Here is a 12267-nt window from a genome sequence, read left to right as displayed (position 1 = left end):
ACTGTATTTGTATCAGGGCTGGACGGAGTTGTCTTTTTAATTACTAGAACTAGATTGTAAAATGATGTTATCTTGTACCAAATTTGGTGTCAACTTTCCCATGACATGTGAACGTGTGAGGCATGGAAATGTAGATGCTCATCTTTTTAGACGGGACTTCAAGCAAAAGGGTACGTACCTTTCCAGGGTCCGCAGAGATGGGCACCCAGGTACCTAAGGTGAGCGGGGTGGCGGGGTCATCTCGGTGTGGACGGTGAGCGATAAGCGCAGGGGACCCACTGAAATTTTCTTTGGGCTACAGGTTCCTTCGCTTCCCGTCGCCTTCGCAACAGCTGCTTTTTCCCTTCTTCACCGTCGCCCGAGTTGAAGGATTCGAGGCCGGAACACTCGACACGTTTACCCACGCACTATCTACGACCTTTCTACCAGACGAGATAAGGCAGTTTTTGGGAACGATTCAAGACAACGGCCGCTTTTCCTGAATCATTCATTCCCTCCACTGCGAACGAGAAAAGACCTTCGAACCCCCGAGTACCGTCCCGACCGGAACCATACGACAAACGAACTACACACACACACACACACATCCAAAGATGGCACAAGGCGGCGTCAAATCCGCCTCGCGCCCCGCGCCGACGGGCAAACCCAAAAACAAGCAGCTCAAGAACGCCTCGCGCGTAGCCAAGCCCCAAAAGGCCAAAGCACACTCCTTGGCGGACAAGATGCAGAAGAAGTTGGCCGCGGGGCTGACGTCGCGGACGGAGAAGCTGCTGGGCGAGAGGGCGGGCCACCTGGAGCTCATTGGCAAGGGGAAGAAGGCGAAGGAGGACAAGAAGGGTAAGGGGGGGCTGCAGGCGACTAAGGGCGGGAGTCGCAAGTATGGTTAAGACCTGTCCACTATTGAGAGATCTCGCAGAGGAAGAAGTGGCGGGAGAACGAGAGGGGTGTTGGTTCCCTGTGTGATTTTTCTCCTGTGGGGTAGAGGCTCTGCACGGCTGGGAGAGGATGGTGGATGGCTAGGCGGTGGCGGGCATGAAGCCGGATGGGCGCAACGACAACTCTGAGGGAAAGCTCTAGGGTGAGCCCGGTGTTCGACAGACCTGCCTTGAACGAGGCGATAACTACGACAAGGAAAGGGGGGTTAACGACTAGATACCATCACATAATCGACAAACATGTTTTCTGTTCCAACACCGAATATTGCAATCACAGGTGCCAGTTCTTTCTAGCGAATCTCCCTTCATCTTGGAGCTACAAGGTGAAGGGCACGGTCAAGAAGGATAACGTAGAGGCATGGTGGCTCTGTTGGACATGCTCTTAGAGTCCACGTCAGGCGAATGGGTATCCTGTGCGACGATCAACCGCGGCAGATTGCATGACCTGCGGCCTTCAGATGTCTTCCCGACAGCAATCCTCCATATCCCCCACACCCATGTTTGGAAGCCTCAGCTGAACATCCTTCCAAAGAAACGCGATTATTTCGAACCTGTAACTTACTGCCACAGGAGCAGTTTCGACTCGCCCACGTACTGCTGACATACTTTGGTGATGAGGAATGCATGTGCCACGGGCCAATGCAAAGACTCGCTTGGTGCAGCGTCTCGAAATTTGCGGAAAGATGGCCATTTTTTGGTGCGATCATCTTGTCGATGATGCATAACGACCAGGTATGGTTCATACAAGAAACTTGTGAAATAAGGGCGATTCAAAGTCAACTCGAACGCAGGATCTTTCCCAAATAGAAAAAAAAAAAAAAACAAGCTATCCATGGCATTATGTAGGACCGTGAGCCAACATACGATAGAATCGTCCCGCTCGGCCATCGACTACAACGGACGGTGCTTGTTGAGAGATACACCGTCTTTGGTACCTATCAATGATCGGATGAGGCCCACAAGATGCGTGAGGCGGGCAGGGAGTATTGATTTGCCCGAAGGAATAATCTCGAATCAGGGCAGGACGGTGAGTTTGATCTCAAAACCTCAAATCCACTGTTGAGGACGCTGTCGGTGGCCATGACTCTCAAAAATGCCATATATGTTGGCGAGATGAATATCGTGGAAATTAGCAGTGGAAAGCACCTTTGACAATCTAGCAGGGATTGAAGGATGACTACAGCTACAAAGTACACGACGGCTGGCATATATAGAGAGCTCCTAAATGCTCCATTCTCAACACCTCAAGTGCCAAACCCATATCGTTGAGAGTACGTAGGCAGAGGTGGAAACCCCTGAACCAACGATCACTGTTCCGGGCACATACCCGGCTTCGGCGCCGCTGAATCCGGAGTGGGGCCCGACGAGAGCTATCATTATCATCGTGCACTGGCCCACCACTGTAACCCCGCGTCCCCGCAGTCATCGCTAACCGTCTAATTCCATCGTAAACCGCCGGCCACTCAAGAACCCCTCCATCACTACACCGGAGCCGACCGACCGGAGGGAATATGACGGATGCCTGCCTATCTCGTCGACACTGAGTCCACATCTTCGGAACCTTGAACGATATCTCATAAAGCTCAATCCCGCCGTTACTCAACTCACCACCTTCGCCCTCTCTCCCCGCTTCTCCCGCCCTCTTATTTCAGTGCTCACAAAGGACCCCGCATCATCCGCTCAACATGTCTCTCTCAAACGAAGATTGGGAGGAGCTCCGCCAAGACATCCCATCCGTCTCTGACCCGTTCATCACACAGTACATTAAAGGTCGCGACGCCCTCATCGCGCAAGAGCACAAGAGCCGCGCCGACGCCTCCTTCAAGGCCGCCGCGTCCCCCATTGCCCGGCGCGCAGCAGACATCGTCTCCCGCATCCGTGACGAGGAGAAGCGGACGATATGGAACGCCCAGACGGAGGAGGACCTCGCCACTACCGAAGGCCTGGCGCCCTTCCCGGGCATGATGTTCACGCTCGCCAAGCAGCGCCTCGAGACGACCCGGCTGTGGCGCATTGTGCAGAGGTTGCCAAAGGGTTCGCTTCTTCACTCACACTTGGACGCCATGGTGGACTTTGACTTTTTGTTCGATGTCCTGCTCAAGACGCCCGGAATTCACTTTGCTGCGGACGAGCCCCTGTCCAACGAGCCGGCGAGGTCGAATGCTAGCGTACATTTTCGGTACAGAAAGGCGGAGACGAGTTCAAAGCCCGTCTGGGAGGATGGCTATGTCCCGGGCGAGTTTCGTCTATTGACCACGGCGGCGGATGAGTATCCCGATGGCGGAAGGACGGGGTTTCTCAAGTGGCTCAAGGCGCGCTGCACAATCACCTTGACGGACACGTATGAGCAGCATCACGGCATCGACGCTGTCTGGCGTAAATTTACCTCGTGCTTTGGCGTCACCAACACTATTATTCACTACGAGCCAATCTTCCGTGCTTTCCTCAAGAGATTGATGGCGTCTCTGTTGGCAGACGGCATCTACTGGATCGAGCTGAGGTAAATAAATCATCCTTGTCACACATCGAAAGGTGATGTACTGACCCCAAATAGATTCACGTGGCCGCTCAATTACTGCCGCGACCAGCAAGAAGAACCGGAAAAGGACTACAACCACATGTTCCAAGTAATGGAAGAAGAGCTCGCCCTATTCAAATCCGACCCGGCCCACGCCGCCTTCTGGGGCTTCCGCACCATTTGGACCACCATCCGCCACCTCCCCGTTCGCGACATCATCGAGAGCATGGACAACTGCATCACCACCAAGATCTCCTGGCCCCACCTCATCGCCGGCTACGACCTCGTCGGCCAAGAAGACCTCGGCCGGCCCCTCCGCGACCTCCTCCCGGAACTCTTCTGGTTCCGCAAGCAGTGTGCCCAGGAAGGCGTCAACCTCCCCTTCTTCTTCCACGCCGGCGAGACCCTCGGCGACGGCGACGAGACGGACCAGAACCTCTACGACGCCATCCTCCTCGGCACGCGGCGCATCGGTCACGGCTTCTCCCTCTACAAGCACCCGCTGCTCATCGACATGATCAAGGAGAAACGCATCCTCGTCGAGTCATGCCCCATCTCCAACGAGGTCCTCCGCCTCTGCGGCTCCATCATGTCGCACCCACTGCCCGCGCTGCTCTCGCGCGGCGTCTCGTGCGCGCTGTGCAACGACGACCCGGCCATGCTGGGCCAGGACACGGCGGGCATGTCGCACGATTACTGGCAGGCGCTGCAGGGGTGGGAGAACGTCGGCCTGCTCGGGCTGGGATCCATGGCGGAGAACAGCGTGCGGTGGTCCGCCTTTGAGGACGAGACGCCGGCGGAGTGGACCGAGGGGATCAAGCAGGCGAGTCTGGGGTCCGGTATCAAGGCGCAGAGGCTCAAGTTGTGGGAGACGGAGTGGGAGAAGTTCTGTCTTTGGGTCGTGGATGAGTATGGTGACGAGGCGGACAAGGCGTGAGCGTGAGGGGAGGAAATGAGGGTTAGGAGTGTAGCGAGTTTCTGTGAGGGGGTGTCGTCCAGTGGACTGTGACGTTACTCTGGGCGAAGTTACACCCTTGCTTTCAACAATCGAGACGGCGCGGCGTGTGGGGGTTGGTCGCGGAGGGAGAGGGCGTCTGAAAGCGAACGAGGCAAAGGCAAAATCGGGTTTTCGGCACGGGCGAAACGGGGATATGGGAAACAATGGAATTTTCAAAAGAGCGCTATGATTATTGGTTGAGGGGTTCAAACGGGAAGGGCTCGCATTCAACACCACGGATACATCATTAAAGGGCATTCAACGCGGCTCTGAGATTGAGAGAAATAGACAAGGGGGAGAGGGGTAAGGGGTCTAGAACCGAGTGTGCGGTTAGACTACAACCCTCCAAAAAGGGCAGGGTGGAAGGTTTTTGGCGGTCCATATTAGCCCTCCAATATCACTATTGCGAACCATTCTTTCTTGTGGCTAGTTCGGAGTGATGTCGGCGGTTTTATGGGTTGACTAGACGATGGATGTAGGTCGCCGTCATGAGGCTGAAGTTTGCAAAAGGTCTCGAGGCATATCAAAATACCATACATTTACGCGCGTGCAATTCATCATCACCACTTTCTCCCTCCGTCCGGCAGCGCGGCCTAAACTACCGCTTCTGGATAACCGTAACAGAACCAGGTTCTCTTCTGGTTTCGCCGGCATATTAGGAACGATATGCAGTGTGACGGGAAGGATGGGCAGTAACCAATAAAAGGCCATTACCGCGCCGCCGGAGCTGCTGGCGAAAAGGGTAGGTCGGGTGTCAGCATCAGCCATCAGCAATAGCGGATTCCGGGATCTTGGAAACAACAAGACGCAGGCTACCTTGTAAGGCGAATTTGGGAGACAGAGTTACCTGGCACCTGGGACCGGGTGCATCTACCGAATCGATCCTAATCTTTCAAGAGGCTGGAGCATGTATCTTGGACAGCGTACGGTGTCCTGGTACACAGGTTCGATTACGTTGTGCCTTGAGCTTTCGCGTCGGGGGTTGAACCCCTTTTTGGGGCGAAGGATGCATGCGTTCTCTACGATGATACCCTCCAGATCACTACATCCTGTCATCTTACTGGACCGATGAGGCCTCCTTTCACCAGGGTCGGCTCGCTGCAATCTCGAGTACCAGGGTTTTGGGATAGCAGTTTCTTGTGCGTTTGTCGAGGACAAGCTGGTCATCCTCCGCGATATTGAATTCAAACGTAGCTGTAGAGGAATCGAGGAATGATACTGTTGTATAAGGCGAGGACTCAGTAGTCCGACAATGATTCACGATAGTCTGGCCCTTGGCTTGGGTTCGGGTCTGGTATCCAGGGCACTTCCTTGGAGATACTGTTTGGATGGTTCATTTTAGTCAGATCAGAATAGAGATGGTATGCTAAAGATACAATGAGAAAGTGGCCCATCACTGCGATTAAATGCGTAAATTCTCTTGGCACAATACAAAGCGAAGAGAAAGTTGCCGTCTATGATCCTGGGCCCCAGTTTGATTCGAGCCACGACCTGAAACTCACAGGTCGAAAGTCGACTGCTTCATTCAAGTTGGCCTGACGAAAGTCATATCGACCATCCGCCGTAGCTATCAGTCGCTGTATATTCCACCACTGGTTCCAATTCTGACGTTGTTCGTAATGTGTAAGCTCGCTCTGGAGCTTGGAGTACTTTCGAGTTCGCAAGGTGAACGCCACTATCATTTTATTAGCCCGTACAGTCTCATCATTCCTCTAGAGTAGGGGGACGAAAGATCACTCACCACCTCTCACGTTGCTGCATTTTGCAAATATGTCTCGAACCGACATCCTGTCCCCTCTCATCTTGAACTCGCGGGGCCACGTGCCCGGGCCCAGCTCGATGGCAGCGGCAACAAACCGAGCCACGTCGGCAACGGAGGTCATGCAGACCTGCACAGGCCGTCCAGAGCCGTTCGTCTCAACAATATCCGCGGACGCGTTCCCGACATCGACAAGGTAGACCCCCTGACTCCCAATCGTAGCGCGGGCTCCCATGCCGTACTCTGCCAGCCCGCCCGGCGCAAAGCGCTCGTACAGGACGCCGCAGGAGAAGACCGTGTACTCCATCTTGCGAGACTTTGAACTGGCGCAGTGTTTTAGCAGCTCGATGGCTTCGGAGGAGCCGTAGTCGAGGGGGTCTTGGCCGGACGATGGGCGGTGGGATATCGAGCCTTCAAACTCTGCGGGGACGAAGAGGCGGACGCGGGCGTGGCGCGCGGCGTGGATGACGTTGATTTGTTCTTGGCCGCGTATCGTTGATATGACGAGGTCGATGCCCTTGAGGGCGAAACGGAGTCTTTCAGCGTCGTCGTAGTCTACTACCGCGACTTGACAGTCGTAGCGTTCCTCCAGCTCTGGTTTTGACTGTGAACCTCGCGTTAGTGACCTGGTATGCCCATATTTTCCTCATTACCTACTTCTCTTGACAGAATGATTACGGGGTTCGCTGTTTGCGTGATGTGATGGGCAAGGATAGCTGCGAAGCCTCCACCACCCACGATAGCTATTCTCATCATGACTGTGGTATGTAGCGTGTGACACAGATCGAGACTGATGAGAGTTAGTCTTCAGGATTCGGATCTGTTCAGGTTTTGTAATTTATTTTTCACCACCATTAAGTTTCAGAATTGAACTTGCCTCAAAGATGTTCATTCTTGTAATGAGATTGCCATGGTAGACGACGGAGAGTGCCGATGTACAGACCACACCACTAGAGCATGTGCGCAGTGACTCAAAGACGTTATTGGGATACGACTGGCTGTTTCGATACAAGGCAACAACAAGAAAAGGTCCATACGAGCATATCCGTAGCCAATCCTGCGTCCAAAGCCGAAGCTCTAGCGACTAGAGGTCAACTTCGAATTCGATAGGGTTCGACAGTTGACGTGGACAGGAGACGATTCTCTCGTCTCGACGTTGTAAGCCAAGAGAACAGAGGGACGCCTTGAGGTTACTTTGAGAAGGTGGTGGGGTCCGAGTTTGCGTTCAAGTTCACAACGACATCGTAATCGAGGGTGACGCCTGCTGACTTGCAGACCGGTGAGGGCAGCGGACAGAGGATAGCTGGACTAGCGGGAAACAATCGACTCCTACGGAGACGGAAATCGACTTTCCAAAGGCGGCCTTCACAGGGTGTACCTAATGCCAATACTGTCAACAGGACGTTGAGGGTGCCGTTTAGCATGCACCGCAGGTACCTGACTGCGTGGGGAAAAGACGCAGTGCCTTGAGCCGATGTCCCAGATGACCGGGTTGCAGGACGGCTAATTTCATCCCGCTGCGGCACGGCTGCGGGTATCAGAGACACCTCGTATCTTGCTTCAGATCTTGTTACGAATAGCGATTTCTGTTCCTGAATCTTGTTGTTTTCGTTGGTTACATGAAAGTACGAGCTCACGTTGACTAAAGAGAGAGAGATGGACGAGACCCAGACTCAATGGAACAGATGTTGATGATTTTGGTTCGCGTACAACAGGAAACGAGTACTTTGCGTCAGAAGATTGAAGTTCAAGGCGGCGAACATAGTCCCGTAGTTTGCAGAGATATCATTATTTCCCGGGGTAGGTTGGGTGGGGGGTCAGAGCCAAGCATGTGAGCAGGAAACGACGGTCTCCAGGTTGAACTCGACACCCGAGGCAGATGACCGAGTCCGCCTGCATGTTCGATATGATGCCTTAATGGATGATTGCAATGCGCCTTACGAGCTGGTGTGGTGTGAGAATCTCCGCCTTGGACTTTCCGCTATCGAATGGGAGGTTCCAGCTCGGGCTTCACGGGGAAATACCTCCACCTCACCGAGCCTCATCCGGGGGGATGAAACAAGGTCAGCGCTGTGAAATAATCAGGATTGTAGAGTAATGTAACGGCAGCTAGCGTAGCAGTGCCGTAGCTGTGCAGATGATTGGGAACCTGGCAACCTCGAGTCGAAAGAGATTCGAGTCGAGATGGACGACGTGCCACTCAAGGGTGCCATTGGCGCACACCCCTGCCCGGGAGAACAGGCTACCCTGCGCAAGACTCAGCCACGAGACCTGGGTGCCTAAGTCGTAGCATTGAATGACAATTGAAAGTACTTGAGCAAACACTTGCAATCGAGACGAGTATCTGGTGGCATGGCGACCCAGAAGTAGGTACTTTGATGAGGGAGGGGAGTTGAGAGATCGAGGTGGGGTCCGTTTCGGTACGTAGTCTCATCCAATCGTTCAGCCCTATGCATATGTGCCTCAGGATATTCCTCGGGGATCGCACGCTCCAGTCGCACGAACAGTCAGGGGACCCCCGACGAAGCCGTCTTCCTCCGGGCATTTTCAACCAGGAACCAGTTATGTATCTTCATCGATCACCCGGCAGGAACCGGACTGGCCCAGCCGCCTCGTAATTACTCATTGCGTACTTATCTTGGCATGTCAAGACAGCAATGCCTATATGCCTAGTCATGCCCCTCGGCAAGTCAACTTGAGTAAGGGCGTTGACGGCATTTCATCTGGGCAGACTGATCTGAGAACTACTACACCTTATCCCGCCATTGGACTGAACCCTGAAGTGGCGAAAACGTCTCATGAGGACCAATGTTCTAGCCGATGGTACATATGGTTCGCCTGTAACTGACACTTTATGATGTGACCCTGCCAGAAAATTTGTTGTTATTCTAGTAGGTTGTACGACCTGAAATTAGTCACCAGATTCCATCGCTTAGCAATATGATATTCTGCAAATTCACAAAGAACGTTAATTGCGATAGATGAGGACCATCAACTTGATATGACGTGGTTATTACCTTCTTAAGCAAGACTAAATCTTTCGCTCTGAAGAATACCTTGAGATAGCGACCTAATTCGTCACTCAGTGTGCGTTGACGTTTACGCAATCCCTTCGTATAAAGCGGTTACTATCTTTAGATGGATATTTTGATGGAATTGGTTGATGTTAACGAAACGGCTGAGCTTCTATGATGCGCTACGTAATGCCGATACGATGACTAGGAAAGCAATAGAAAGGTGGATTGAATCTATCATTGCGTTTCTAGGTGATCAATTGCTTAGGACACGCCTCGCCGTGGATTGCTTGATACAACCGGTCCATCTCTTAGTCCCGCATGCGTCACGAGGTGATAGAATACTAGAAGTAGAACAATTCATTCACGGAAAGCCTAGGCCTAGGTGCAGAGAACCCCCTTTTCTAGAGCTCACTGGCTCGTTGACTCTTGTCCATAATCGTGACCACGACGAAGTCGCATCCGCGTCCACCAATGAGAGCAAGAGGCCGCTATTTCTCGAATTGCTCCCGTGATTCACACATGCATGGGCTTCTTTCGCGTGTGGGGGTTCTAGGCAGGCTATTTCAGGCAGAAAGCTAACCCAAGCCATTGAGGTCAATACCTGTAAGGTACGATGAAGGCGGTCCTTGACATGGCAATCTGCGATGTCGAAAGTGAATCATCCGCGACAGCGCAGACGCGCCCTTCGTGCATTGCTTGCCTGCCAATTATGGCAAACGAGTGTGCCCGGGGGAAGAATTGGATGCGACTCGTTCTTGATTGGAGCGCGGAGCTCAGACCACAGGGGGTCTCGGTGAGTTCGGTGAAAGGCCACTTCCCGCCCAGCCCCGCCCTCCTCACCTTTCGGATAAGATAATGATCCGTTGCCCTAGAATTTCGCTGCCACTTTTTCCTACACCCACAACTGAAATCCACTTTTGGGCTGGGAAAAAGTTTCGTGAAGTGTCAAGCTCCATCTCAATCTGTCAATTCTTTCCCCTCCCCTCACCACAACCACTTCAACCAAACGCAGGATCAAACTTCTTTGCGTCCATCACATCCGTCCAAAATGGCTCCTCAAGCAGTACGTACATGACAACACCGCTTTGCTGTTGGCCCAGCCCAATTTCCTCTTCTCCTCTGGAAAATGAGAGAGAGGAAATTGGGCGGCGGCGTGAAACAGTAGGCTAACGTCATGTTCCCCAAATTCTAGGCGATCAAGCGCACCGGCAAGGGCAAGAACCAGAAGGTTACCAAGAAGTTCATCATCAACGCTTCCCAGCCCGCCTCCGACAAGATCTTCGACGTCGCTGCCTTCGAGAAGTTCCTCCAGGACAAGATCAAGGTTGAGGGTCGCGTCGGCAACCTCGGCGACCAGGTTCAGATCTCCCAGCAGGGTGAGGGCAAGATTGAGATCATTGCCCACAACGAGCTCTCCGGCCGTTACCTCAAGTACCTGTAGGTTTTCTTCTTGATCTTGTGTCGCGCTGGCGACAATTTGTATCATGTAAGGACAACTTACTGACATTATTGTTCCACCCCACAGCACCAAGAAGTTCCTCAAGAAGCAGCAGCTCCGTGACTGGCTCCGCGTCGTCTCCACCTCCAAGGGTGTTTACGAGCTCAAGTTCTTCAACGTCGTTAACGACGAGGCTGATGAGGACGACGAGTAAACAGTTTCTATGCACTAGTCAGGTTAAGGTTACTTGGGTCGGCATGGCACTGGAATTTTGGCAAGGTTAAAAGGGAATACCAAAAGTTAGCACCTTCGTGTGCTTGTTGATCTGCCACATGTGGTCCTCCTTTGTTCGTGAATGATTGCGATGTGATGCTTTGAGGTGCGATTCTGATTCCAATCCTGGGTATCCTGCTGTCTATCTATGGTTATCGGTGCCCCTCGTACAAATGTCTCGTCTATACCTTACGGCAATGAAATCACCCACACATCTACTCTGGCAGAGCCCGCATAACACCCTCGAATGCAACCAACGCCATGGCATTAGCCGGGAACGCCCTCAAGAAACACGGCAAGAACCCACGCCAGTATCCCTTCCACCCCGTCTCCCTATACACCGCCGTCGCAGCGTCCTTCCACCTCCTGAACTTTGGCGTGCCGTCGTTGAGCCCGCCACCAAGGGGATCCGTCATGATGCGCTGCTTGATCACGTCCGACGGGTAACTCGTCAACCAGAAAATCTGCGCGCTCAGCCCGCCCGCCCAGAAATTCACCGCCGGCGCACTGAGGTTCGTGTTCTTCTTAAAGTACTTTGAAAACACATCATAGCTGCCCCACCAGCAGAAGAAGAACCCGCGAAACAGCAACGTCGCGCTGAGGCCGTGATACACGCCCCGGACGCCGTGGTTCGCGTAGATCTTGCGCAGGCAGTCGACGGGCCCGCTGTACAGCCGCTCGGCTTTGTTGGCGGCGTACTGGATCTGCAGGCGCGCCTTCACGTGCTCGACGGGCGCGGCGATGAAGCTGACGGTGCTGCCCGCCATGATGCCCGCGACACCGTGGCCGTATGACGGCAAGTTGTCGACGGCGCCGACGCGGAAGAGGCGCTCGGCGACGAGGCGGCGGTAGACCGTCAGCGAGCCCAGCATGACCGAGTCCATGAACATCCAGCCCACCAGCGGAGGGGTCGCGCCCTTGTAGAGGCCCGGGATGCCCTCGTTCCGTAGCGTTTGGCCTACGCATTGGAGGGGGCCGCTGAAGCGCGAGGCGTCTGTTGTTTGGAGGCGGACTTTGATTGTGTCGAAGGGGTGGCCGACTTCGCAGTTTCAGTACGGTATTCAAACCTCAGAATGCAGAGTGACTAACCAGTGAGCTTGGCGATTCCTGAAAATACTCCGGCGACAAAGCCTTTGTAGTTTTTTACGGCTGCCTTGGGCTCTTCCCTCACGTCTGCCGCCATGATGTTTGAGCGAGGGGGACTCGTGGTCGTTGTGAGATTGCGCGCGGCCGCCATCGCCTTTAATTGAACCCCAAGAACTGGCACTCGGCATTCACGTCTGTTGCGGTCGTCGGGGCCAAAAAGAGGCCTTTGTTAAAAGAGAGGTGT

General features: G+C 53.7%; 5 protein-coding genes across 5 annotated transcripts; 3 read left to right on the top strand and 2 right to left on the bottom strand.

The window, feature by feature from the left end:
- Positions 1-593: 593 nt before the first annotated feature.
- CABS01_05962 (uncharacterized protein) lies at positions 594-887 on the top strand (the record flags this gene model as incomplete). Its single annotated transcript, XM_060539330.1, has 1 exon — positions 594-887. One exon carries the CDS (start codon positions 594-596, stop codon positions 885-887), a length of 294 nt encoding a protein of 97 aa, XP_060404725.1.
- Positions 888-2620: 1733 nt separating this feature from the next.
- CABS01_05961 (adenosine/AMP deaminase) lies at positions 2621-4390 on the top strand (the record flags this gene model as incomplete). The annotated part of the gene is made up of 2 exons (XM_060539329.1): positions 2621-3435; positions 3490-4390. The coding sequence occupies 2 exons, from the start codon at positions 2621-2623 to the stop codon at positions 4388-4390; spliced, it is 1716 nt and encodes a 571-aa protein (XP_060404724.1).
- Positions 4391-5904: 1514 nt separating this feature from the next.
- CABS01_05960 (isoflavone reductase) lies at positions 5905-6965 on the bottom strand (the record flags this gene model as incomplete). Its single annotated transcript, XM_060539328.1, has 3 exons — positions 5905-6125; positions 6192-6813; positions 6867-6965. The coding sequence occupies 3 exons, from the start codon at positions 6963-6965 to the stop codon at positions 5905-5907; spliced, it is 942 nt and encodes a 313-aa protein (XP_060404723.1).
- Positions 6966-10274: 3309 nt separating this feature from the next.
- Positions 10275-10878, top strand: CABS01_05959 (ribosomal L22e family protein; the record flags this gene model as incomplete). The annotated part of the gene is made up of 3 exons (XM_060539327.1): positions 10275-10289; positions 10419-10663; positions 10752-10878. The coding sequence occupies 3 exons, from the start codon at positions 10275-10277 to the stop codon at positions 10876-10878; spliced, it is 387 nt and encodes a 128-aa protein (XP_060404722.1).
- Positions 10879-11152: 274 nt separating this feature from the next.
- Positions 11153-12174, bottom strand: CABS01_05958 (uncharacterized protein; the record flags this gene model as incomplete). Its single annotated transcript, XM_060539326.1, has 2 exons — positions 11153-11976; positions 12027-12174. 2 exons carry the CDS (start codon positions 12172-12174, stop codon positions 11153-11155), a joined length of 972 nt encoding a protein of 323 aa, XP_060404721.1.
- Positions 12175-12267: the final 93 nt, after the last annotated feature.

This window comes from Colletotrichum abscissum (genome assembly GCF_030869225.1).
Source record: "Colletotrichum abscissum strain IMI 504890 chromosome Unknown Scaffold_12.1, whole genome shotgun sequence".
Lineage (NCBI taxonomy): Eukaryota > Fungi > Ascomycota > Sordariomycetes > Glomerellales > Glomerellaceae > Colletotrichum > Colletotrichum abscissum.
The sequence above is the reverse complement of the archived record's forward strand: the minus strand, read 5'-3'. Positions and strand labels throughout refer to the sequence as shown.